Below are 24,562 nucleotides of genomic sequence, written 5' to 3'. Positions count from 1 at the left end.
CATTTGACCCATAAGAAGATCCAGGTTATGATTCCTTGAATGACCCATATCTGTGGAATGAACCTCAAAATAGCCTGCCTTCTGGGGTGACTTATCAGAACTGCTCTTCTGATCACCAGTTCAGCCCCCCTCATAGTCCACCTGCCCCTCAGCCCCATTTCAATCACCTATGACCTCTTGAGGTGTACAAGCTTCTTGTCAGGGAATGCATTTGTCAGGGGATGTCCCTAAAATCAATTGTGGACAGCTGCCATTGACAACAATCAGAGCACAGTCACATGGCATGACACCCCAAATGACAGCTGATGCTACAATCACCTGACTCCAAGAAGGACAGATCCCAGAACATGAGACATCAGTCATGGATTGTGGGGGACCAACCAGACAAGAGACATAAGGTGCCTGCCCTAAGCAAACTGTATAGTCAGCCACAGACTTTGCTTCCTTTTACTTCCATACCTAGACATATATAGAACCCTAGGTATAGCCCCTGTAGCTCTTTAGAGCTAATCTCTTAGGAACCCCACAGTCCAAGGTCATTAGGTTCTGAACACAAAGCTTTAATCATTCCAAACGTGCACATGATACACACACAATTGTGCCTGTTGGCTGCCAATCACCACTCACTCTATAAAACCCCTGTCAATCACTCTGTTTGTGAACAAACGTCGAGGTATTGATTGATGGATTACTCACTACTCTCCAATTTTGTCAGGGTACACAATACCAGACATGAGGCTGCATTGATACAACCAGAAAGGGTCAATAGAGGGTGTGTAAAGGGTTGAGAGAGTGAGACCACCAGGCAGAGATATCACAAGACCAGGCTGGCAGATATCGTCAAGTAATGGTGGTGTCAACAGAGGTCAAGAGAAGTATTGAGAGGAGCACTAGGATATTGAGAGCACAAGCTGACAGTATTGTCCAGTTTGCTGAAGTAGATAAGTGCAATGAGATTCTGATGCCTAGTTTGACTACACAAGTATTGTGGAGGATCCTAAGAGATCAGATCTAAGGATGAAATGATGAAAGGAGACAAGACTATCTATGATCACAATGGAAGCAATCCTGGAATGTGGCTTGGAACTGTACAGAAGGGATTACTTTAGGGCAAGGTCCTCAGGACTTAGAGGGTTTTGACTCAGCCTTTGATATTGCACAAGATGATTTGAGATGGCCACAATACTTCAGAATAAGGTGATCCCTGACATCACCCCCCTCTCGAGGTTTGCAGTCCCTGTGAACTCATCTTGAGATGTGTTTCGCAAAGGATGTGGTACTTGAGACTTTGTAGCAGTAACACAATAGTCTTGTCCTGCTTGGCCTAGTTGGTTAAAGTGTTGACTTCTTGAGAAATATTGTTGCACAGAACATGAGTTTGATTCACAGCCGTGGCAGAAAGTTTCTTTCTGGTCTAAAATATAGCATCAAGATGTCTGAAACGGCACCAAAATCAGCAAAAAAGTCTGATTGGAAGTGGAATGCAGAAAGTCTTGAAGAAGATGAGACCTGCAGTTTCAGAGATAGTCAGATCCAGTTCGGCTCAAGACCCCCTCTGTTCAAGATGTGCAGAAAGGGGCCAAGAGTGTTTCATCCATCCGGACTGCACCTTGTGCCAATTCTGTACTCTCAATCAGGTGAAAACGTGCAATAACAAGCCACATTGCATGGACAAGCAGAAGCCAGCTTCTGGTGGGTCTCAAGATACTGAGATACCTCTGAGAGTGATCTCAGAGGTGGACTCAGCCAAATTGATGGTCTCAAAGGTCCTTGATAGGCTGTCAGGACTTTCCAAGGCCAATTGGGTTGCCATCTCAATGGTACAAGATGATATCACAGAGGCATTTACCACAATATGGGAAGCAGCCAAGTAAACACAAGGGGAGATCAGCATGAGATGGCCAATATAGGGAGTTCAACCTCCCAAACTACCAAGCTTTTAAAAGGTTCAACCCTTTTATTGCTTGGTAGTACACCCTTGTACCCAATCAAAGAGGACATGCTTATTAGTATTGTGAAGTTTTTGATTGGGTGGAATGGGAGTTATTAAAAGTTGATAGCTGCAATCTCATGAGGTGCCTCTGGGTATCAGTTGTGAAACTCTCAAATCACCCATCTCGCATTGCTGAGATTTCCTTTTGGCTCCCAGGTACTCTCTGAGATTGGGTATCCCTTCCATTTCACATGATATTCAAGTCTTCTGTGATTGTATTGACTATCATTGATCCATTCAACTTCATATTCCAGTGTTCCATCTGGTAAGACCTCAGGGGGAGGCCATCTTGGTTACTCTCATTGTCCAATCTCATGCTCTCAAGCAGGTCATAGTTTACTGACATGGAATACTGGGTGAACTCAGAACAATCCTGGAAGTTTGAGGTGATATGCATTCGGATTGACCTCTTCTGTGATCTCAAAAGGGCCAAACCATTTATCATCCAGCTTTTTGCTGGGCCAAGTGGTTGTGATATTCTTTGAGTCCAGCCAAACCTTGTTGCTGATTTGATACTGAGGGGCCTCAGAATGGTGTTGGTCATAGTATTGTGTTATATTGTCTGCTGCCTGGCTCAGGGCTGCCTGGCATTCCATCTGAAGTCATGCCATCTCAGTCACAAGATTGTCCACTCCCATAACCCAAGTTTCACAATTTGGTTTGATGCCCATTTGAGGGTTCTGTCCCATATTGGCCATGAATGGGGAGACTTGAGTTGAGGCTGAGACCCAGTTGTTGTATGTGAACTCTGTGAGACTCAACCAGTCTGCCCAGTTATCCTGTCAATAGTTGACAAACAGCCAGAGGTATTGCTTGACTTCTTGGTTCACCCTTTCTGTTTGACCATCTGTTTGTGGATGGTATGTGGTTGAGGCTGAGATCTTGATATCCAGCAGCTGATACAGTTCTCACATAAACTCTGAGATGAAGGTTGTGCCATGATCACTGATGATCTCCTGCAGAAGGCCATGATTTCTCCAAACATTGTCACGGAAGAGTCTCGCAATGCCTTCCAAACTGACTGAACTTGCGGTTGGGGCAAACCATGCTTGTTTGGTGAGGCGATCCACTGAGACAAAGATTGAATCATACCTGTCACTAACTGGAAGTCCCATGATAAGATTGACTGTCACGATCTGCCACCTCTCAGTTGGAATTTGGTTTGGAATGAGTTTTCAATGGGTGCCTGAGGGAATGTCTTGGTTCAGTTACATGCATCACAGGTTTTGATGTATCAGGCAACAAACCGGCTCATTCCAGGCCACCAGTAGTTGTGCAAGACAAGTTCAAGGGTTTTCCATCTACCTGGTGATCCAACCCAAGAGGTGTCCAAAATATCAGTCTGATGGGTGGTGTGCAAGAACTTGCTAGGGAAAGAGGGGAGAGAGGGGGAAGTCAGTAGGAACATGGGAGTCAGCCTGTAGCTGAGCTATTGAAAGTCAGTACACAATAATTGGAGCTTGGTGTCTGTCCAGTCAGGTCACAATAAGTCAAGTAAAAATCCGGTAAGTCAAGTTGATGCTGTCTATCCAGTAAGGGGATAATCGGATCCACATAACTGTCAGGGCACTGCCTGTTACCACCCCTGGCCACCCATTTTGCCCTAGGAGCAATGAAACAACAAGCCCCTGGAACTTCCTGTGCTGGTAACTGCCTTAGGACAATGGCAGTGGCCATACAAGACATTGTGCAGAGGACACCACAAGACTGCTGTGTCCAGACACTTGGGGTGAGACATAGCAGTGCTAAAGGCCCCTACTGGGAGTAGTGGGATGCAAGATGACACTTGTAGGAGTTTCCACAATTTATTGGAAAGGTTTGGGAGGCCTAGGGGTGTTGCTAGGACGTCTATCTGACACATGTAGGAGTCCCCAGAATTTACCTGGACTTATGGGCTTCTGGTGAACAGCTACAAGGTCTATAAACAGTAGTATAGTGATGCTGTAGCCCTCAGATTTGATCTCTGAGGAAACTCCTTAGTCTACAAGCAGTTTCTAAGTTATCTCATTGTCTTGGACCCCCTTTTATACATGCCTGAACACCCTGCCCTCATAAACTTGCCTTGACTCCACAACTCTTGCTACACTTTTCAGCTATCTATAACTGACTTATAACACCCCCTGGGACCCCCCAGTGACCCCCCCAATAATCCAGCTGGCCCTGGTGACTTGGATATTGACTAGTACTGCTGGTTGGAGCTGCTTTCAACCATAGTAGACCCCCCAGCACTTCATCTATTGTTTGGGATTAGTGTGTGGCAACCTTGCTAGACCTAGTGCCCTCACATTATGCATTACATGGCTTGGCATCACACGGGCTCAGTTTACACTCCTATGGAAAAGGTACAGATGAGGTCGGCAAATGGAAGCATCAGCAGTATGTTGGGATGTGTTCAAAACCTTTGGATAATGGTCAGAAACATCTCCAGACTGTTCCAGGTGCATGTGGCCACTACATTACTGGTCAGACTGCTCCTCAGAAGGCTGTTCCTAACCTTGTTCAAGTGTTCCACTCAGGATTTCAAAGATGGGTACCAAGAGATCACCTTCACCTGTCTGACTACATTGAAGACTGCCATCATCACCACCCATTTGTCAAACCTGCATGCATCAGAGGATTTTCAAGAGTTGAGGAACTGAGTTACACTCAGAGAGACTCCCCTCACAGTAGACTTATTGTGATGACTCTGAAGCCAAGAGAGCTGGCATGGCAATTTCGAGATTCAAAGGTCAAACCAACAACTGACATCCTGGCCATACATTACATCGATTTGGAAATTCTAAACCAGCAGTACCAGTATAACCCATACTTCCACAAACTCCTTGCTCATGCATACCCCCTGATCCAAGCTCTCACCATTCGAAAGTATAAGAAAGTGGCTGACTGTATCAAGCCAGTGCCTGTGGCACACCCCAAAGAACTGAAGATATACCATCATTTCCCATCCAATCTGTTAGACCAGTTAGAACCATTACCAGTCTGACTGCCCGATTTTGTTCCAGGTGCTTGGCTTACAAGAGAGCATTTCAAAGCACTCGAAATCAACAAATCAAACTTCCTCCTTCCCAAAGAGGAGAAGCTTGCAGCCTGGGTGCTGAAGATGCATGAATACACATTTTCATGGGCTGAGTCAGAAATTGGATGATTTTGAGCCAACTATTTTGATCCAGTTATCTTTCTGACAGTTGAACATGTTCCGTGGCAGGAACGGAATATCCCAGTGCTGCCCACCCTCATGGAAGATGTGATTAAAGTCCTCCATGCCAAAGTCGCTGCAGGCACCTTCGAACGCTCTCAGTCCGCATATTGATCTTGCTGGTTTGTCATTCAAAAGAAGAATGGAGAACTGAAGCCCATCATAGATGCCTGACCCTTAAACCAAGTCATGATACAAAGCAGCACAGTTCCCCCATTGACAGAACACATCCTGGAAGACTTTGGATCGAGAGGATGTTATGGACTTCTAGACTTCTTTCGAGGATTCAAACAGCACCCCATTGCTTTGAGTTCGAGGGACTACACTTTGTTTCAGTCTCCCATCAGTCCCCTCAGATATACCATTGCACCCATGGGTGCCCACAACATGCTGGGCATCATGCAGGACAATGTCAACTTCATATTCCATGATGAAATTCCTCATTTGACCACCCCATTCATTGACAATATCAGAGTAAAGGGCCCCAAGACTCTGTACAAAAAGCCAATGGGGACTTCGAAATGATCCCAGGCAACCCCGGAATTCAATGCTTCATTTTTGAACACCTCGGAAACATGCACCAAATCATCCAGCAAGGCAAACATGCAGGAGGAACCTTCTCCGGACCCAAGGTACAACTGTGCATTCTGGAAATAATACTCCTTGGCTACAGGTGTTGCTATGAAGGCCATGCTCCGGACCCATTGAAAGTTTGAAAAATCACTGAATGGAAACTGCCATGTGAAAATCTCTTGGAAGTCAGGGTGTTCCTTGGCACAGTAGGCATCCTTCAAATTTTCATTGAAGGATTTGCTTGGAAGGTGTGCCCACTGGAATGTCTGAAATGCAAAGGTGTGCCATTTGAATTCAGACCAGAGCAATATGAAGCAGTTTGACTTCTCCAGGAATTGGCAATTGCAGCTGAAATGAACAACATCCTCAAGCCCATTGACTACAAGAGCAACCAGCATATTACCTTAGTGGTCGACTCTTCAAACATCATAACTGGTTTCATTTTGCATCAGAACAATGAAAAAGGAAAGTGCTGCCCATCACAATTTGGATTGATCAACTGGAACAATGTCAAAAGCAAGTACTTGCAACCAAAGCTCAAACTGTATGGTCTCTACCAAGCATTAAAGGCTTTTTGAATCTGGCTCGTTGGTGTTCCAAATTTTGATGTCAAGGTCAATGCAAAATACATCCAAGGACTGCTGAACCACCTGGACATACAGCTGAGTGTTGTTCTGAACTGGTGGATCCACTGGATCCATCTTTTCAATTTCAAACTCCACCATGTCCTGGCAGAATGACATACAGCACCAGATGGCCTTTCAAGATGACCTGTGGCCCACCAATCTGATATTGATGACTGTTTCCTGGAATTTGAAGATGATGATACCCTTGGCCTGTCTTACATGTTTGTATTGGAACAGTCCCTTCAAAGCCCTGTTCCAAATTTTTTGAACCCCCTGGAAGAGGTGCTACCTAGGCTCAAAAAGACAAAAGAGGTAGACAAAAAGATCCTAGTGATTTGACAATATGTAAGGAACTTTTGAAGACCTCAAAGTCTAATGGATGCACAATGGAAGTCATTTCTAGAAAAAATGTTGCATTACTTCCTCAAAGGCCAGGATGACTTATACAAATGGGACAAAAAAGGAGAACATCAGTTATATATTGAATTTGAGAAGAGGATCAATGTCCTTTGGAACATGCATGATGAGATTGGACACAGGGGCTTTTGAATGGTATATGACCACATTTGACTCCATTTCTTCTGGCCAAACCTGATGGATGATACAAAATAATACTTAAGGACATGCAACAAATGCCAATGACAACAGATGAGACATTGGTGGTTATCCCACCCACGGTACAGACTCTGCAACCATTATTCTTTTGAGCTCACTGTGACACAATGTTCATGTCACCTTCAAAAGGTCAATATTGAGGAATGAGGTACATTCTGCAAGCTCAGTGTTTGCTTACCCACTGGCCAGAGTACATGATCTGTCGGAAGGAAATGGCCAAGGTCATAGAGGACTTCATTCATAAGTCATTGGGGTGCTATTGGTGAAATCATCACAGATAATGGTTCTCCTTGGATCAGTGCTATGAATGCCCTCAAGGAGAAGTACCATTTGAATCACATTCAGATTTTGAGTTACAATTTGAGGGCCAATGGAATAGTTGAACAAAGCCATTGCACGGTTCAAGAATTGATTATCCATTTGATGTCCAAAGACAAGTTGAAATGGCCTGAAGTGGTTCTGGCTGTGTTCTGGGCACAAAGAATATCTATTCACAGTGCTACAGGAATGAGTCCTTTCTACATGGCTCATGGAATTCACCCCCTTCTGCCAATGGACATAATAGAAGCAACTTGGCTAGCTCCACCCCCGGATCAGCTCTTGTCATGTGCAGACTTGGTGGCATTCTGTGCTTGACAACTCCTGAAGAGACTGGAGGACCTAGTGGAAATCAAAAGGAGGATTTTGAAAGCCTGATACGTGAATGCAGAAAGGTTTCAAGAATGGTTCAAGAACCTGATGTACAATCACAATTTCAAAACAGGTGACCTGGTCCTCATAAGGAACAGCAGACAGGATGGCCCCCTCCATGATAAGATGCAGAGTCAATATATGGGACCATATATTGTTGTTAAGCAAAGATCCAGAGGTGCTTACATAGTGGCCGAACTCCTGTTTGGAAATCAGCTCAAACAAGTCTGAAAGTGAAATCGAAATACTCACATTTGGCTCTCTGCTTGCCCTTGTCTGCTTGGCGGGAGGACTCACCCTTCTCACTCAAGTTGTCATGACGATGGTGGTAGGCTGCCTGGGCCTTCTCCAACTCTTTGTTGACCATGGGAATCGGCTCGCCCCTCTTGACATGGTAGATGGCATTGGTGGCCTCGTGAGTGTTCCAAGGTGCAACCATGACTGAGAAGTTGTCATTGTTGATCTCACCAGACTTCTTAATGTCGGAGTGGAGCACACAGAGGCTCTCACTTAGGACAGCGTGCGCAATGTGGAGGCGTTCAGAGTCACGGATGAGGCAGTGGAGGCACTGCACTGTCCGAAACACATGAGAAGAGGGACCAAAACAGGAACGATAAGAACTTATGGAAAGTGCCAGAGAACTTAAGGAACATGGGGGAGTCTGCATCCCTCCATGCCATCACCATCCTCATGACTGCATCTGGGATTGTGAATGCCAGCTCGCTCTCCATCTTCACTGTGCTGGATTTTGCCCTCTTGTTGGGCTTCTTTGAGTCATCACCAGTCAGATTGACCATGGCCTTGCACTTTGAACCAGCTGCTTTTGAGCTTTCACCAGCTGTTTCCTTATCTGTTTGAGATCAGTCATTGATTCCAAAAAAACCAGAAGAACACTTACTGCACATGATGAAGCTACAACTGTAGCCCTTGCACCAGCACAAGTCGCATGAGCAACCAATCTGCTTCAGCTTGCTCTTCCAATCAGTCATCAAGTGGTTCCAGCTGCCAGTGCACTGTTGGCCCACCTTGTTGGAGCCGCACATGTTGCACTGCTCAATGGTCAGATAAGAACAGGAAGGTAGAAAACAAGACTCACAGGAATGGGATTTTTGCAGAGGACCCAGAACATCTATTCGAAGTCAGAATTGAAGTTGAAACAAAGAAAGGAACATGTATGTTCTTAAAGCCCTTCACCTTTGTGAAGTACAAGACTAGCCACACTGGCAACAGGCAGATGTCCATGATGGACAGACGAGTCCCATGGAGATAGTCCAGATTGAGCTTCGAAGAGAGGTTAGCCAAGGTATGAACATTGGTCCAAAGACTTACCAGAATGTCAAACTCAGGAGACATCCAAGTAGCCTTGGTTGTGCCATCAAGAGCCTTCAACATGTGAGACTGGAGCACCTTATACAGGTCAGCACACAGAATGCTTGAAGATCAAATGGACTGATGCCATCTGACATGGGCAGCAGATCAGGCTCAGCTTTGGCAGCCAGAGCCCTGAGTTCCTTGCTGAAGTTCTTCAGCTTCTTGCCAACTTTTGCCTTCTTGTCATCAGGAGCAAGAGTTGATTCAACCATGGAAGGAGACTTTGACAGCAAAGGAGGCAGAGAAGCAGCAGCGGAGACGGAGACCCTCAACTGGGAGCACTGAGTTGGGATTTCCATGACAACAGTTGTCTTTGGATGCACACAAGCAGAGGTGGGCTTCATGGGCGTGTGCACCAGGGTTGTCTTCTTGGGCAAGGGAATCAGAGTCACCACCTTGAGAACTGGAAGAGATGGACTCCCTTTGATGCCCACTCAGTGGTATGTCTGCATGGCAATATGTCTAGTAGGTGCTGTGCCTGCTCGGCCATGGACAGTGCATTCCAAGCCTTCTCCTCAGCTTTGATCACAGATTTGAGGCCCTCATCTGGCTATTCAGACATCAGTCAGCAGGTTCAAAATGGGACAACACTCTGTGCACCTCCTTGTTGCCAGCCAGAGTGGCCTCAAGCTCCATCTGATGCCTAAGAGCCCAAGTATTGAAGGGAGGCTTATCATCTCTCCCCACCACAGCTTTTTGGTCCCCCTCTACCCACTCCTTAAAAGGTGAGTACAATGGCCCTCTGCATGCCAGCAACTTCACAGTGAGTTGATTCCCCTGCAAGACCTAGAAAATTGCAACTGGGAAAGGGATAACACACAAACCATTTTCACATGCCATTGCACATGGAATGCAGGGCCCATGAAAGAAGCTGCAGTTGAAGGCACGGCCAGCCAGTACCTTCTCTTACTATGCCTTGAAAGGAACTTGATGAGCTTGATCTGTTGAAGAAGTTAGATCTGAAGTTCAAAAAGAGCAGAAAAGCTTACCCGGAACTTGGACATGCCACCATTAGCTCTCCAGGTATTGAGATCTGCACCAAAGGGTGGAACCATGTTGAGGATCTTGGAGAGGCCCTTCCTGGGCTGTTCCTGTTGAAACCAAGTCAGCAAAGAAGTGCATATAGGTGGTTGAAGAACTTACCTCCTCCTCTTCACTGTCCATCAGCTCCACAGTGGTCTCCTTAACATGGCTTTCCTGTGGAAAAGGTTAGTACGAGGCACATGGTTTGACAGGGAAGAACTCACCTTGAGTGACTCATCCTTGGCCTTGCCTCCCTCCCCTATGGCGCACTCCTCAGTGGTCATCTCAGGTTCCTGCTCCTCCTCAGGTTCCTCATGTGACTCTAGCTCCTTCTCAATCCATGTGGATGACCTGGCCAAAGAGACTCTTGACTTTGGAGTCAAGGTCTTCAAAGGGGGAGCAAACACCTTCTTCAAGGGTGTCATCTTTGTTGACACCAGCTTTGCATTTGGGACTGGGAGTTCTGTCAAAGGCTCTGGCTCTGGGGTCTACACAAAGGTCAGCACAAAGAAGAATACCACCAGGAGAAGAGCCATACAGCAGGAGGATCCTCTTCCTCGGGCTCAGTCAATTCATCATGCAACAAATCCACCAACTCCTTCAACTGAGTTTTCTTACCAGCAGCCTTCTGAGCCCTCAAACCTTTTTTTGTATCCATGGCAGAGGTCTTCTTGTTTGAAGAAGCCTTGGGCTTTGTCTTGGCAGATGAAGGCTTCTTTATGGAGGCAGCCCTAGTGCTGGAAGGAGCCATTTCAAAGTCAAGCAAGGAGTAGTAAGGTTGGCAGGATGGTGGTGGAAGGAGAGAGAAAAATTATAAGGCAGCAGCATACAAAAGGTCCCACCACACCTCTCTTTATATGCTGGGTCGAAATAGGTTCTGTCAAGGAAATTTGAAGGCCCAAGGTTTAGACCACACTTCCTTGATGACTGAATGGCCTTTGCATGTAGGCCCTGACTCAAACAACACTCACACCACCATATGGCCATCTACTGCTGCTCAAAAGGCCACCTTGAACCACTGATCCAAAACCCCCCACTGTGACTCATCAGGCCATTCCAGAAGATTCCTCAACAACAATCATGTGACTGAGGACAGTCACTGAATAAGTCCCCCATGAGATGTGCTGCACATTTGAGTTTCAAGCTTGAATCTGACATTCAAATGCCTCTTTGAATGGCATCTCGAACTCAGCCAGACTGGACTATTGGAAGCAAGAAGTGGACCCTAGACATAGCATTGGGTAATGTAGATTACACATAGATTAGTAGTAGTCCAAAGGTCCAGACCACTCTGAATGTATATAGGCAGATTTGGATACTTCAGATAGGGATGCTCAGACTCCCCTCTGACACTTACTCTCTACTGTACTTGTTCAAGATGGGTGATCTCTTAACTTACAACTAATACTACTGCTTTACTTTACAGTCCCTCCTTAGCCCATCTGCCTCTTGGACTGTTCTGAGTCTTGATTTGACTTCTCATTCTTTGGAAACAACACTTGTTCATCTCAGTTGGCTTGCTCCACTTCTTCGTTCCCTTCAAACTCCCTTCAGATTGCTGCGTTCAGCTTTGGAGCACATCCCATACCTCTCGACTTGGCATCTGAGCAGCTCTCCTACTAGAAACAACACTTGATTAGGCCTAGTTTTGCCTACTACAATGCACAGGCTACCACTGTTGACTCCCCCTCCAGCAGACCTTCTCCTGACGCCTCAGTGGGAGGTGTGGAGTACAATCCTCACTAAACCCCAAAACCCCCTGACTTTCTGGACTATCTGTTGATTCTCCCAAATCTCCTTTTGATCTCTTCTTATCTCCGTTCAGAGTTCTCAATTATGAGCCTTGCTGGATCATGTTGCCCTCACAGATGTGTTGAGGGTCAAGAGAGCAAGGCCACCAGGCCAAGATATTGCAAGACTAGGCTGGCAGATATTGTCAGGTAATGGTGGTGTCAACAGAGGTCAAGAGAAGTATCAAGAGGAGCACTAGGATATCAAGAGCACAAGCTGACAGTATTGCCCAGTTTGCTCAAGTAGATAAGTTTGATGAGATACTGATGCCTAGTTTGACTACACAAGTATTGTGGAGGATCCTAAGAGATCAGATCTAAGGACAAAATGATAAAAGGGGATGAGACTATCTACTATAGCCATGGAAGCAATCTAAAGAAGGTGGCTGAGAACTGTACAGCAGGGATTACCTTAGGGCAGGGTCCTAGGGACTCCGAGGATTTCAACTCAGCCATTGATATCACAAGAGATGGTCAAGATGTTTATCTTGGTCCTTCGATCTGTATCATGGGTTCAAGATGATCACAATATTTCGAAATTAGGTGATTCCTGACACAATGATAATCTGAAATGCTTTACTTCACTAATACAATACAAAGCTAACACATAGAACTTCAGCCACTCCCAACAATAGTAAGATCCTTCATCTCTTGTAGGACAGCCTCTACCTAAAAGGTACAAAGTCAGTATGGTGTACTTACCTCACAGAGCAGGACTCTACTCACTTGTCCGTCTAGCTGACCTGCTGCGTACTCATCCCGAATGCTATCAGCGAAATACCTGAGCCGGTTCTCAGATACATGTCCTCGCTACAAATGCACAAACGTACCTTTGCACACCGCCGAGTTTATCATATCCTTCCTCAGCGAACTTGCATTGCATGCGGATCATCGCCTCGAAGCTGGGGTCAAAGAAGGGCACTCGAAGATCCAGCAGTTGCGGCAATTCGCTGATCAGCTGCTCGTTGAGCATCTCGAACACCTCTTTCGTCTGGTCGTTCTCCTCTTGCGCCTGCAAATATGTCAGTCTTCCTGTTTGGTGGCAATAAAACCCGCTCGTACGCGAGGCAGCTTCGTGGGATCGTCGCTGGGCTTGTCGATCAGCTTGCGCAACTTACTGCGAGCAGCATCGTAGTCCAAGAGCTAAACATCCATCAGCCCAAGTCTCATCCCACATGTCCTTTACACACTTTCTTGTTCCTCTTGCTGATCGCCTCGTTGATCGTGGGGAAATAAGAGGCCATCCGCCCGACAGGCTCGAGGATACCCGTCCGGTATGGCTGATCCAGTTCCCTCGCAATCCCATTATCAAGTTCCACCACCGCTTGCTTGTACGCATGACAAGCCATAGCGTTCTCGCTCCCACGATCAGCTGCATTGTAGAATATCTCCATAGTCTCAGCGAGCCGCGCTTGCGTAGAAGTCATCGCTAATAGACGCCTATCAGATGCGCTCATAATATTTGAATAACGGCACATACCGCGCATGGCATCAAGGTAGGCCTTGCTCTCTTTTTGCATCTGGTTGACCTCCTTCTCGAACCTATCCCACATGAGCCAATTCCTCGTCCTGAGTAGGACGATGCGCTCACTGCCGGTACCGTCCCTCCTCATCCTGAAACTCGCTATCAACCGTCTTCTCGATCTGCCCGGTCTTCTGCATCAGCTACAATTATATTCAGTTTCCACATTCAACATGATCTGAGAATGGAAGACATACCGTCGTCCCCGCCCGGTTCATAGCTTTCTTCATGCTGCGCGCCATCTCAGCTCTCGTTCCAGCAGTTCTCGTAACACTCACCCAGCCCTGTATCATACTTAGTGTCAAATCACACATGGACACGTTTGTACTCACCAAGACATCTTTGCTGCTCTTAATTCGTTAACAGTACAAACAGGGATACAGGGACAGAGAGGATTACTAGAAAGAGGGCGGCAGGGTGACTGCGTGTATGACAGGGTTACAGTACTGAATGCACCGCCACGCAGCATCAGGCGAAGGCCTGATGGGAAAGGGGACATCTCCGAAGAACGCTCTGATATTACATGGCCTGGTTGCCTTTCTCTTTCAGGAGCGTAGGGAGATGAGATGGAACACAGTTTCATGACATTATGAGGAGAGGAAGCTCTGGTATCACTACATGTCAACCCGAAGGAGAGAAGAGAGAGAAAGCGTTTCGCTCGAAAGAGACCGTGAGACGAAAAAAGAGAGAATGCAGTCCGGCCTGTATGCCGGTGTCAAGTCGAGCGTTCTTCACAGAAGGATGCTCAGTAGGAGAGGCAAGGCCTCCAGCCGCAATACTGTGAGAGATGTGAGATATATGCGCGTATTGAGAAGGGAGGAGACGTACGGAGACATCCTCTACGGGCTTGGGGATGTCGGGTTCGCCTACCACCGCTGCGGCAGCGGCAGCGAGTGCGTCGATGTCCGAGGGGACGGGAACTGCGAGCGCGGAGGAGGTGAGGAGCATAGCGGCAAGAGCGACGACGACGGTGCGGGACATTGTGCGATTGGATTGGAAGGTGGAAAGTTGAATGCAGTGACTGGGTGTGAAGGATAAACGACTGAGATGAGAGATAGCCTTGCAGCTCCTGCCAGTGAAGTTTTATACCCTGCTCGAGGTGGCCTTGTTCGTGTGGTCCGGTGAAATCCGATAGGAGCCTATCAAGGCCAGATGTATGCACCACCCAAGACTGGTATGAAATGGCATTACATGTGACGAGTCAGAGCGGGAATCGTTCTTGTTGCTATACAAGGCAAATAAGGCCAGTTGAGGGGTGAGACAATGAGACGAGCGTGGTTGGGGTTTTGGTTGGCCTGGAACTACGGGTGGTGCTCGTGCTACTCCGCCGAGTGGGGACATCTCCGAGGGTGGTCAGGATTCAGGCACCAGAGCAGTATGCATATGTGCTGAGGGAGGCACCGGGCATAGTTCCGGTTTGATGCTCGGTTATCGAATGTCGAGCGCCATGGTGTGACTTCGACGCTTCAGTATTGAACGCACCTAGATGGTATGAAGGGACCTTGATGGTATGAAGGGATCAGATGAATGGCCTTGACAATACGAAGCAGATGGCCAGGACCATGTCCAAAGACCAAGGTTTCCTGAGCTGAGATAGCGCAGTAATAAGTCCTCTCAAAAGTATATATCATCCGCACAGGGTTCAAGGTCATGACGCCTCGTCCCAGAACAACGTCCCTCGGCGGAATGCGTCGAAGAATTAATAGCTGGGGATCGGCCCATATCCGGTGACTCGGTCCGCTCCTTCTACGATGCATAGAACGCGCTTTCCCCTCACGGAATGATAATCTCATGGACGGAGCCGCGGTGGGTCGTAATGATCATACTGACCTAAGTAGACCAGACGTAAGACTGAGCTGATTCGAAATTGGCCCTGAGACAATTTGAGTCGTACGACATCTAATGGGCTGGGTTTTGTGCTCCGAAGTAAACTGCGAATATCATCTAGAAAGGGTATCCTGGAATTAGACCTATTACTTTGGCCAGATACGGAGAAAGATGGTCTAACGTACTAGAAAGTATTACGGCAGCGCTAGTTCGGTGGTCTGTTATTCGGTGGTCTGTTCGTGACACTTTGGCTTTCGGTCCATCGTGGAAGTATTGCAAGTCACGCCGCAATTGCACCTTCGTCGGAGCTTGGGAGTAGATCTCCCATCCGCAACCCTAGTCAGGTTGCCCGATGCTCAATCCTACCGGTCGGGTCGCACTAGTACTGGACGAGAAAAGAGGCGCAAACCTCCTGAGCAAAGTGATCATCTCAACGCAGCTTCAACCTGAGTAGTTTGCACAGGATGTCGACACCTCCCACCGGCTCGACATCGTAAGACGTAGAGTTGCGATGGATGCTGCGTGTCGACAGAGCGCATATAGGAGGACATTCATGTGGGCGTCTTCACGTCATCGGAGGATATGCCGGGAAAACCAGCGACGTCCACACGGGGCGGACGTGGGGAGGTCAATGGGACTTGGCCAAAGCAGTATTAGAATCCATTTATCCCGGGAACGTGCTCGATGAATGCAGGTGGTTGTCGGGAAACAGCTTTTGGAGACGACATTGGGGAAGGTGACGAGCTCCGAGCAGCACGGGATGAGTTGTCGTTTGCGGACGGAGCTCGGCTAGGCACGGTTCCGCCCATGTCAAGAACAGCATTGAGTGGTGGTACGCAACGACCGGAAGCAGGAAGGATGGTATCGCCGCATTGGATATACAAGGTAAACGATGATATTAATCGATAGAGAGGACATACAGGGATACGTTATGTGTGCACTCGATTCTTTAATCATACGGTTGATAAACTGCCAGCGCAGAGAGGGATGAGAGCGCATGGGGACCGGGGAGGATATCATGCCGAGCGTATCAGCCGGCGAGCCAGACAACGTGTAGCAAGGGATCGGCCGATGGGGGAGAGGCTGGGCGGGTTGCGGGGGGTGAAATTGGGGAGAGACAGTGGGGAGGTCTGGATAATATCACCACGGGGATCGGAGTGGACAAGGGAGGAGAGGGGGAAGGGCGAGGGTCGCTGAGGGGGCAGGAGGCAGAGGAAGTGTGACAGGATAAAGAGTGAGAGGGGCTGAACAAAGGTCGGTCAGCTGGGGAACGCTGGGAAAGGAGAGAGGCTTCGATGGACAGCGACGACATCGACGGGGGGACATGGGGGTCTGGCGTCTCAGCGTCTGATCGGGACCAAAGGTCAACACAGCCCTTGCTTCCGTTTGGGGGGATGGGTGGGACGACGACGGAGGAGGTGGAGCGTGGGCGAAGCTGCTACGGCACTCGTGCGGAACAGGTCATCCTCTTGCAACACCCCCTCGTCAGTCCCGTATCCGTTCAAGTGCGACGATTGGACGACGCGCAGATCAGCCACACAGCAAGGGGAGAGACTTGCAACACGCCCACACCACGCTCGCAACGCACCGCCCGGTTGGATCGTATCTTCCCCCGTGCGTTTGTCACCGTTGCGGCGTTGGCAGACCTTTCCTGACCGGGGAGGGGACGGTGAGGGGCCAGCGCGAGTGGTGGGAAGACCCCAGGAGGGGATGGTATCTCACCGCCTATCAGCAGGGGCAATAACGCTCCCGCGCGCAACCAATGACCCTCAGACACACGAAAAAAACCGCAGAGTTTGGGCGGCGTCATTGCCTTCCGAGCACCCTGGCGGAAAGCATGGCCAGCGAGCACGCTCATTTCGACCCCTTAGATGATAGAAAACACGAGTAGATTTGTGCATGAGAAACATCTCACGTTATTTCGGGAGGAGGGGGAGGAGGGATAGTCATTGTTCTAGTGTAAAATACTAACCTCTCGTGAGCACGACGTGTGTGCTATCGCAGAAGCGCACGAAGGCACGCCCGTCAGAGGGCCGTGTGACGAGTCTGACGACGGGGCCCATGTTGTAGGCAGTGGCTCGGCTCGCCGTCACGCCGGCTGTGGCAAAGGGTGGCCCCCCATCCCTTCGCGCGCACACCATCGCCCTCGTTCCCCCCTTCCGCCCTCCTCTTTTACTCCCCCCTTGCCCCCCGGTCTATATCCCCCTCGCTGTCCCCCTCCCCGTACACCACTATCCCTCCCTCCATCTTCGCCCACCATGTCACTCATGTCCATGCTCAACCCGCCCTCTCCGGCTCCTCCCTCCCCTCACCCCGCCCCTCCCGCACTCCCGGTATCCCAGCCCCTACCTCCATCAGCTCCCCCCGCAGTTCAGCCCCTTGCTGTCCATCCACCGTCCACGGGCTCTCCCCTCTCTTCCGAGCCCAACGTCAACTCCCCCCGCTACTCCGACCAGTCGGCAGATGGCTCTCCCGACCCCGGTGTGCCCAGCACCGCCGACCGCTCCCCCCCTGACAAGGACCGCTCGTCCTCCAACAGCGTCAAGGACGATGACGCTGACTACCAGATTCAGACGGAGGACGACGAATCAATGAGCGAGCTGACCGACGCGGACGGTGAGGGCGGCCTCCCAGCCATCGCCCTTGCCACTGCCTCAGCGAACGACGTCGCGGGCAAGCGGAAGCGCGTGGAGGCCACTGCTGCTGAGGCAGCTAAACTCGATCCTGAGCTGTATGGTTTACGCCGATCCGTACGTCCCCTCCTTTCCGCACACATCCCAACGCGTGCTGATCCATGTATGCGCACGCACAGAACCGCACTGAGCAGGTATATGCTTCCGTATTCATACCACCTTGTACCAGCACTGACCGTTCTTCGCCTCTTAGGCGTACCAAACACCCTCATCCCCCTCAGATGTTGACGAGGAGTCTGACGACTCGGACAGCCGTGAGACGTCCCGTCGACCAACGAAGAAGAGCAAGAAGGCTGGGTCTAGCAAACCCAAGCCTCGACCAAAGCGTATGCTATATGCGTCATGTAAATGAGCCCTGCTGATGTATTACCCAGTTCCTGTACGGGCCAAATCACCATCAGATGATGACAGTTACCACCCCAATGCGCGTGAGGCTGCACGTCTCAGCGCCAACCAGAAGAAGGTGCCAAACTACATCGAAGAGCTGTCCGACCATGTGGAGGATTACTCAGAGTCTGAGGTTGGGCAATGGGCACCGCAGGAAGATGCTGAACTAGGTACATCAATTTCTGATTTCATTCCCCTCCGCTGGTGTCTGACAGTCCAGTAGAAGACAGTCACGAGATTGAGAGCGTCTGGGGTTGGGAGCGCGACGAAACTCGCATTGACGATCCCGAAGATCTCCCATACGAAAACCTGCGCTTCCACATAAAGTGGAAGAGCTTCTCTCATCTTCACAACACTGAGGAGACCTACGAGTTCCTCAAGCGCTTCAAGGGCCTGAAGCGTGTGGATAACTTCATTAAGCAGGTGCTGCAGCCGTACAACCATGTTTTGAAGCATGGTTCTCGGGAAGAGGTGGAAGCTGTTCAGATCGACCGTGTGCAGAAGCTAGAAGAAAGTGAAGGTTTCAAGACAATAGAGCGGATCCTGTCCGATAGGCAGGGTGAGGAAGAGATCGAGTATTTCTGCAAGTGGAAAGGATTGCAGTACCAGGACTGCACTTGGGAAAGTGTGTCTTTTCTCGTCATGCGGTGCCTTCTCATCTGACTTTCTAATAGCCAAGAAAAACCTTGACCAATTGGAAGATGGCGTGAAGGCCATCGATCAGTATAGCGCATTTATTCACACCCCCTATGCTCCTCAGAGGAGCGAGCACTACCCCACGGGTAGTCGTCCTGGGTACAAACCGATGAAGGAAGATCCGGGATATATCAAGAGAACCGGCGGACAGCTTAAGCCTTTCCAGCTGCATGGCCTGAACTGGCTGCAACATCTTTGGTCCAAGGGAGAGAATGGTATCCTGGCCGACGAGATGGGTCTTGGCAAGACGTGCGTAGTCGGCTAATGTCCCCGAAGTCCATAACTCATCCGTCTCCAGTGTTCAAACTGTCACTTTCCTATCATGGCTTGCACACAGCCGCCACCAGCACGGTCCATTTTGTGTGGTCGTCCCATTGTCCACCCTGCCTGCCTGGTGCGATCAGTTTAACGCCTGGGCGCCTGATCTGTACTGGGTTGTCTGGTACGGTAGTGCGCGCTCTCGCGAGGTAATCCGAGAGTATGAGTTCTACACGGGACCAAAAGGCAACCGGAAGCCCCGCTTTAACGTGCTCATCACTACCTACGAGTACATCCTCAAGGACCGCGATACTCTGCAGGGTATCAAGTGGCAGGCACTCGCCGTAGATGAGGCGCATCGGCTGAAGAACAGCGACGCGCAGCTTTACGAGACGTTGTTTGGCTTCAACTGTGCGTTCAAGCTGCTCATTACCGGCACACCCCTGCAGAACAGTATTAAGGGTACGTGTATGCGCTTGTTCCACATTAACACCGCTCATGCTCCGGGCAGAGCTGCTAGCCCTCATGCACTTCCTCGCTCCTCAGCACTATTCTCTGACCACTGCTGACGAGTACGAGCACGCGACACCGGAAGAACAGCAGAAGTTCATCGAGCAGCTGCAGGATCAATTGTCCGGCATGATGCTCCGCCGGTTGAAGCGGGATGTTGTTAAGGATATGCCGACAAAGTCTGAACGTATTCTTCGCGTGGAGATGTCAGCTTTGCAGCGACATTACTACAAGAACATCCTGACGAAGAACTTCGTTGTGCTCAAGAACAAGGGGCCCAGCGGCGGCCCGGGTCCTCAGATCAGTTTGCTCAACATTGGTATGCTACTCCTAGAGATATCTTGAACTGTGCTGAACGTTGCACGCAGCCATGGAGCTGAAGAAGGCTGCCAACCACCCCTACCTCTTCGACGGTTGCGAGGAACATTCTGACAACCCGGAAGAACAGCTCAAAGGCATCGTCATGTCGAGTGGGAAGATGGTCCTTCTTGACAAACTCCTGCATCGCTTGAAGACCGACAGTCACCGTGTGTTGATCTTCAGTCAAATGGTTAGGCTCTTGGATATCCTTTCTGACTACCTCACGATGCGTAACTACCAGCATCAGCGCCTTGATGGTAAGTTTAACAGGGACTCAGTGATGACCCTATCTGACATGAGGGGACAGGTACTGTCTCGTCGGAGATCCGTCGGAAAGCGATTGAACATTTCAACTCTGAAGGCTCACAGGACTTCGTCTTCCTGCTCTCTACACGTGCTGGTGGCCTTGGGATTAACTTGGAGACTGCAGATACCGTGATCATCTTCGATGTATGTGCTGGTTCTTCCACCGGAAGTGTCGTGATTTAACGCCCCTCTAGAGCGATTGGAACCCGCAGAATGACTTGCAGGCGATGGCTCGCGCCCATCGTATTGGCCAAAAGTCTCATGTCAGCGTGTACCGTTTTGTCAGCAAAGACACTGTCGAAGAAGATGTTCTCCAAAGGGCAAAGGCGAAGATGGCCTTGGAATATGCCGTCGTCGGCCAAACTGACACTTCTGGCTTCACGGAAGACAAGAAGAAGAAGAAGGGCGAGGCTTCCAAGGACCAGTCAGATCCTCGTAACATGGATAAGGAAGAGCTGAGCGCAATTCTCAAGTACGGCGCACAAAACATGTTCAAGAGCGACGATTCCCAGCAAACCCAAAAGCTGGCGGAGTTGGATCTGGACGACATCCTCAAGCATGCCGAAGACCACGAGACGGAGGCCGCTGCCGCTGTTGGATCTTCTTCGTTCGGCGGTGCAGAGTTTCTCCAATCATTCTCCGCCATCAGCGACGTCAAGGCCGACATCGAGTGGGAGGATATCATTCCCTTATCCGAACGTGAGAAGGCCGACAAGGAGAAGGACGAAGAAGAGCGCAAGAAAGAAGAGCAGAGGCAGGCTCAGGGTCGGAAGAGGGCAGCTGCTCAGGTCGCACCTGGCACGTATGAGATTGATGGTCTTGCTCCCAGCCCCCCGGCTGGGAAGAAGGCAAAAGGTGCCTCGAAAGCTGGCAGTGCCAATGGTGCTCAACGAAAAACAGCCGCTCAAAAGTCGATGGAGTTAAAGGGTGAGTTTTGCTTCGCTCCTTTCTACGTACATATGATTAATCTTTCTGTAGAGCGCGATATCCGAGTCCTGATCCGTGGACTGCAGAAGTGGGGCGACATCAGGCTGCGCTTCGAAGATGTCGTCAAAGAGGCACGGTTAGATGATAAGAACCGCGAAGTTCTCATTCAGACTGCCGAAGAAGTTCTCAAAGTCTGTGAAGATGCAATCGACAAAAATAGACAGGAACGGGCTGCCCGCCAGGAAGCGGGAGAAGTCGTTCTACCTCTTCAGAAGAGCAAGGCTGTTCTTGTTGCGTACAAAGGCGTCGCCAACATCAACGCCGACACCGTGGTATCTCGCATTCGCGACTTGTCCCTGCTACATAAAGAGCTGGACAAGGTGACCGACCCCTATACCTGGCGCATTCCTGCCGAGCATCTTCGCCCAACTCTCAACTGGAACAACAAGTGGGGCCCGGAAGACGATGCGATGCTCTTGGTCGGCGCTTGGAAGCATGGGTTTGGTAATTGGGAAGCCATCCAGGCCGACCCGGCATTGAATCTTCACGGCAAGTTCTTCCTTGAAGAAGACAAGAAGGCTGCTGGAAAAGGAGAAGGCAAGCACAGCGCGGCTGATTCTTCTCAAATCGACGCCACTCAGCCTGTCGATGCCAACAAGCTGATCCCCAATGCTATTCATTTGGTTCGCCGGGGCGATTACCTTCTAAACGTCCTCAGAGAACAGCAGGAGAATATGAAGGCTATGCAGGCTACTCTGCGCGGTGCAAAGCTGGCACCAACTCCGAAGGCAAAGCCGGAGGCGCCGCCGCCGCCCGCTCCAGCGTCTTCTTCGAAGAAACGGCGTGCAACACCAGAGCCTGCAAATGGAGATCAACCGAAAAAAAAGCAAAAGAGGCGACCAACGCCGACCTACACGGATTCAGAGTCATCCGACGCAGAGTGTGAATCGATGGATGAAGCTGCTACTAAGGAAGAGCTTCGACCGGTCAAAACATTCCTTAAGCGGCTACGGCACAATGATGATGAAGATCAAAGTCGTGAGGAGAAAGTGCGCCATCTCAAGGAATGTCTTTCCAACATTGGCGGTCGCATCGACCAAGTAATCGCGAACAAGACAGCTGCCGGGCAGGATGCAGGGAAGTGGAAGAAGCATTTGTGGATGTAAGCAACAATTCCAAGTCCGCCAGAATTGATGATTCTGATATCATTGCTCGCAGTTTTACCACCTACTTCTGGCCACGAGAGCACGTTAGCTGGAAGAAACTCGAGGCGATCTACTCCAAAATGGCCGAGGCCGCACGTCCAACCGTAAAGCGATCATCTGAGTCTGCCGATGTAGATGATCGTGATGTGAAACGCCGCAAGCTCGGCGGTGACAAACCTAACGGCAGCGGCAAAGGCACGCCGAAAACAAATGGACATTCTGCATCTGTGAAGAAAGAACCGAAGGTTAACGGACATTGATATCCTGGCTCTGAGCTGCCCTCCCAACTCTTCGAAGTTGTTACATAGGATCCCTGTTGTACGTTGCAGGGCTGTATTGTTTCCTTTCAGATTTATCTGGTTTTTTCACCCTTAATGGTCTGAATGCCTGTGGTGTATAACGTGTATTATTACTGGTATTGTGCAATCAATCTGCTCTAGCTGAGCCCCCTCTCAGACAGTTGGTGCACCGTGCACTCGTACATCCTCGCAGATTCCCCCAACAATCTCAATTCTGAAGATAGGACCATCGTGCGCTAAGCCTTCCAGTCGAACTGAACAATAATCTATCGCATCGCCCGCGTTGCCAATAAGATCGTCCAACCACTCTGAGAGCATGATCAAACCGAGGTACATGTTAGCTGAGAATTCTACTCACTCCTTCCCTTCTCGGGGATCATTCCATCATCCTCTCCCCACCATGCTTCGATAGTGACTTTATCATTTCTCTCCCCGTAGACCCTCGCGATGTCTTCCCAGATCTTGTGATACCAGGCCTCATTCACAGGTCCTCGACGACCTAGGCATAGCAGGTAGTCCTGTGAGGTGCCTTGAAGTGACTCTGATATCGCACAACGATATAGTAGCTTGTCGACCTCCGGCGGTGCAGCGAATTTCTTGTGAAAAGGCGGTTTAGGGTGGTACTTCTCGCCTTCCTTTCTGAACCGGTCCGGTAAGACCCACGCCTCGTCCTCTTGTTTCTCTTTCTCTCGTTTGTTGGGAAACATCAGCCCGCTGGAGAAGGAGAAAGCAGAATCCATCCCCCTCATGACTGGAAAAAGAGCGGGAAGGATATTGTGTTGTGTACCGACGAGGGAGGTAGGGAACAGCTGGAGGCCGAATTGAGAAGAAATCGAAGTGGGTACCCATCCAGAGACCATGTACACCCGTGGGGATGGTCCAACAACGTCAGGGTAGTTGGCGAGGAGGTGGAACATGTACATAGCACCAGCTGTAGCTCCAGTTAGTTGATAGGTGGGACAGATGCAGAATTGCTTACCCGAATGCGATAGCAGAGATACATTCTTGATGCCCAAGTATTCCAATACGCTGACGGCATGCTCTGCGTCCAACCTCAGTCGTGCCATACAAGGTGAAGCGAATCTCGCTCACTACAGGAAATGTCAAGCCTCTCTTCAGTCTTGCATCTATCTGTCCCGCCCATGCCCGGACGATCAACCGTGATCAGCCTGACCCCCATCTTCCTCACCAGCAGCTCTACGTTTGGTCCGCCAACATAACGCGAGCAGAAAGACGGTGGACAAAACAAGATCGCAGGTGTATTGCTCGCTCCTGCCACGGAGAAAGAAACGCGCATGTTGGTGCGGGGACATTGGATGAATTGATGAAAGGCGCCGTTTCCTACGAAGTCGAGAGCAGATGTTAGGGAGGGTTCGTCGAATATCAGGGGCGGCATCGTAGCCTCGTTGGACGCTCCGCCGACACCAAAGGGAATATCCATCTCTTTATGATGAGCAACGTATGATGCACCTGATGCACATTTGCAGACTTATATAGCACAGAACAATAATGACATAGTTAGAGAAATACACAATTATCAAGGTATCTGCGCACAGCTGCGAGGCTGCGCAGGGACGTTCACACGCCGCTTATGTAATCAAGCCCATCACCAGCGCAGCCCAGAACAATACAGTTCCCGGTGCCATTAGAAATTGCTTCATTTATTCGCAATATCTATCGACCGAAGGTGGTCAT

General features: G+C 49.6%; 6 protein-coding genes across 6 annotated transcripts; 3 read left to right on the top strand and 3 right to left on the bottom strand.

Moving 5' to 3' along the window:
* Positions 1-7,711: 7,711 nt before the first annotated feature.
* On the top strand, positions 7,712-7,924 carry DACRYDRAFT_48649 (uncharacterized protein; the record flags this gene model as incomplete). The annotated part of the gene is made up of 1 exon (XM_040774858.1): positions 7,712-7,924. A coding segment is annotated over one exon (213 nt), but the record flags the coding sequence as incomplete, so codon positions are not given.
* Positions 7,925-8,238: 314 nt separating this feature from the next.
* DACRYDRAFT_105203 (uncharacterized protein) lies at positions 8,239-10,838 on the bottom strand (the record flags this gene model as incomplete). Its single annotated transcript, XM_040768057.1, has 13 exons — positions 8,239-8,543; positions 8,592-8,742; positions 8,790-8,822; positions 8,888-8,974; positions 9,023-9,076; positions 9,118-9,432; positions 9,483-9,614; positions 9,665-9,781; positions 9,889-10,005; positions 10,054-10,155; positions 10,208-10,261; positions 10,312-10,575; positions 10,626-10,838. 13 exons carry the CDS (start codon positions 10,836-10,838, stop codon positions 8,239-8,241), a joined length of 1,944 nt encoding a protein of 647 aa, XP_040631029.1.
* Positions 10,839-12,438: 1,600 nt separating this feature from the next.
* Positions 12,439-13,739, bottom strand: DACRYDRAFT_114535 (BAR-domain-containing protein; the record flags this gene model as incomplete). The annotated part of the gene is made up of 10 exons (XM_040769841.1): positions 12,439-12,546; positions 12,604-12,658; positions 12,708-12,889; positions 12,940-13,020; positions 13,068-13,306; positions 13,358-13,419; positions 13,469-13,542; positions 13,597-13,630; positions 13,678-13,683; positions 13,732-13,739. The coding sequence occupies 10 exons, from the start codon at positions 13,737-13,739 to the stop codon at positions 12,493-12,495; spliced, it is 795 nt and encodes a 264-aa protein (XP_040631028.1). The 3' UTR covers positions 12,439-12,492.
* A 228-nt stretch (positions 13,740-13,967) lies between these two features.
* Positions 13,968-15,091, bottom strand: DACRYDRAFT_114534 (uncharacterized protein). The gene is made up of 2 exons (XM_040769840.1): positions 14,228-15,091; positions 13,968-14,177 (listed from the first exon to the last, which is right to left on the bottom strand). Exon 1 carries the CDS (start codon positions 14,738-14,740, stop codon positions 14,483-14,485), a length of 258 nt encoding a protein of 85 aa, XP_040631027.1. The 5' UTR covers positions 14,741-15,091; the 3' UTR covers positions 13,968-14,177; positions 14,228-14,482.
* A 1,430-nt stretch (positions 15,092-16,521) lies between these two features.
* DACRYDRAFT_114533 (uncharacterized protein) lies at positions 16,522-17,088 on the top strand (the record flags this gene model as incomplete). The annotated part of the gene is made up of 1 exon (XM_040769839.1): positions 16,522-17,088. The coding sequence occupies one exon, from the start codon at positions 16,522-16,524 to the stop codon at positions 16,879-16,881; it is 360 nt and encodes a 119-aa protein (XP_040631026.1). The 3' UTR covers positions 16,882-17,088.
* Positions 17,089-17,595: 507 nt separating this feature from the next.
* On the top strand, positions 17,596-24,306 carry DACRYDRAFT_76460 (uncharacterized protein). The gene is made up of 16 exons (XM_040776205.1): positions 17,596-17,976; positions 18,039-18,053; positions 18,113-18,245; positions 18,294-18,476; positions 18,530-18,931; positions 18,981-19,251; positions 19,301-19,722; positions 19,772-20,089; positions 20,139-20,387; positions 20,438-20,580; positions 20,631-21,363; positions 21,415-22,525; positions 22,582-23,175; positions 23,226-23,798; positions 23,847-23,909; positions 23,960-24,306. The coding sequence occupies exons 1-13, from the start codon at positions 17,818-17,820 to the stop codon at positions 22,826-22,828; spliced, it is 4,386 nt and encodes a 1,461-aa protein (XP_040631025.1). The 5' UTR covers positions 17,596-17,817; the 3' UTR covers positions 22,829-23,175; positions 23,226-23,798; positions 23,847-23,909; positions 23,960-24,306.
* The last annotated feature ends 256 nt before the right edge of the window (positions 24,307-24,562 follow it).

Source organism: Dacryopinax primogenitus, assembly GCF_000292625.1.
Source record: "Dacryopinax primogenitus strain DJM-731 SS1 chromosome Unknown DACRYscaffold_4, whole genome shotgun sequence".
NCBI classification, from domain to species: Eukaryota; Fungi; Basidiomycota; class Dacrymycetes; order Dacrymycetales; family Dacrymycetaceae; genus Dacryopinax; species Dacryopinax primogenitus.
The sequence above is the reverse complement of the archived record's forward strand: the minus strand, read 5'-3'. Positions and strand labels throughout refer to the sequence as shown.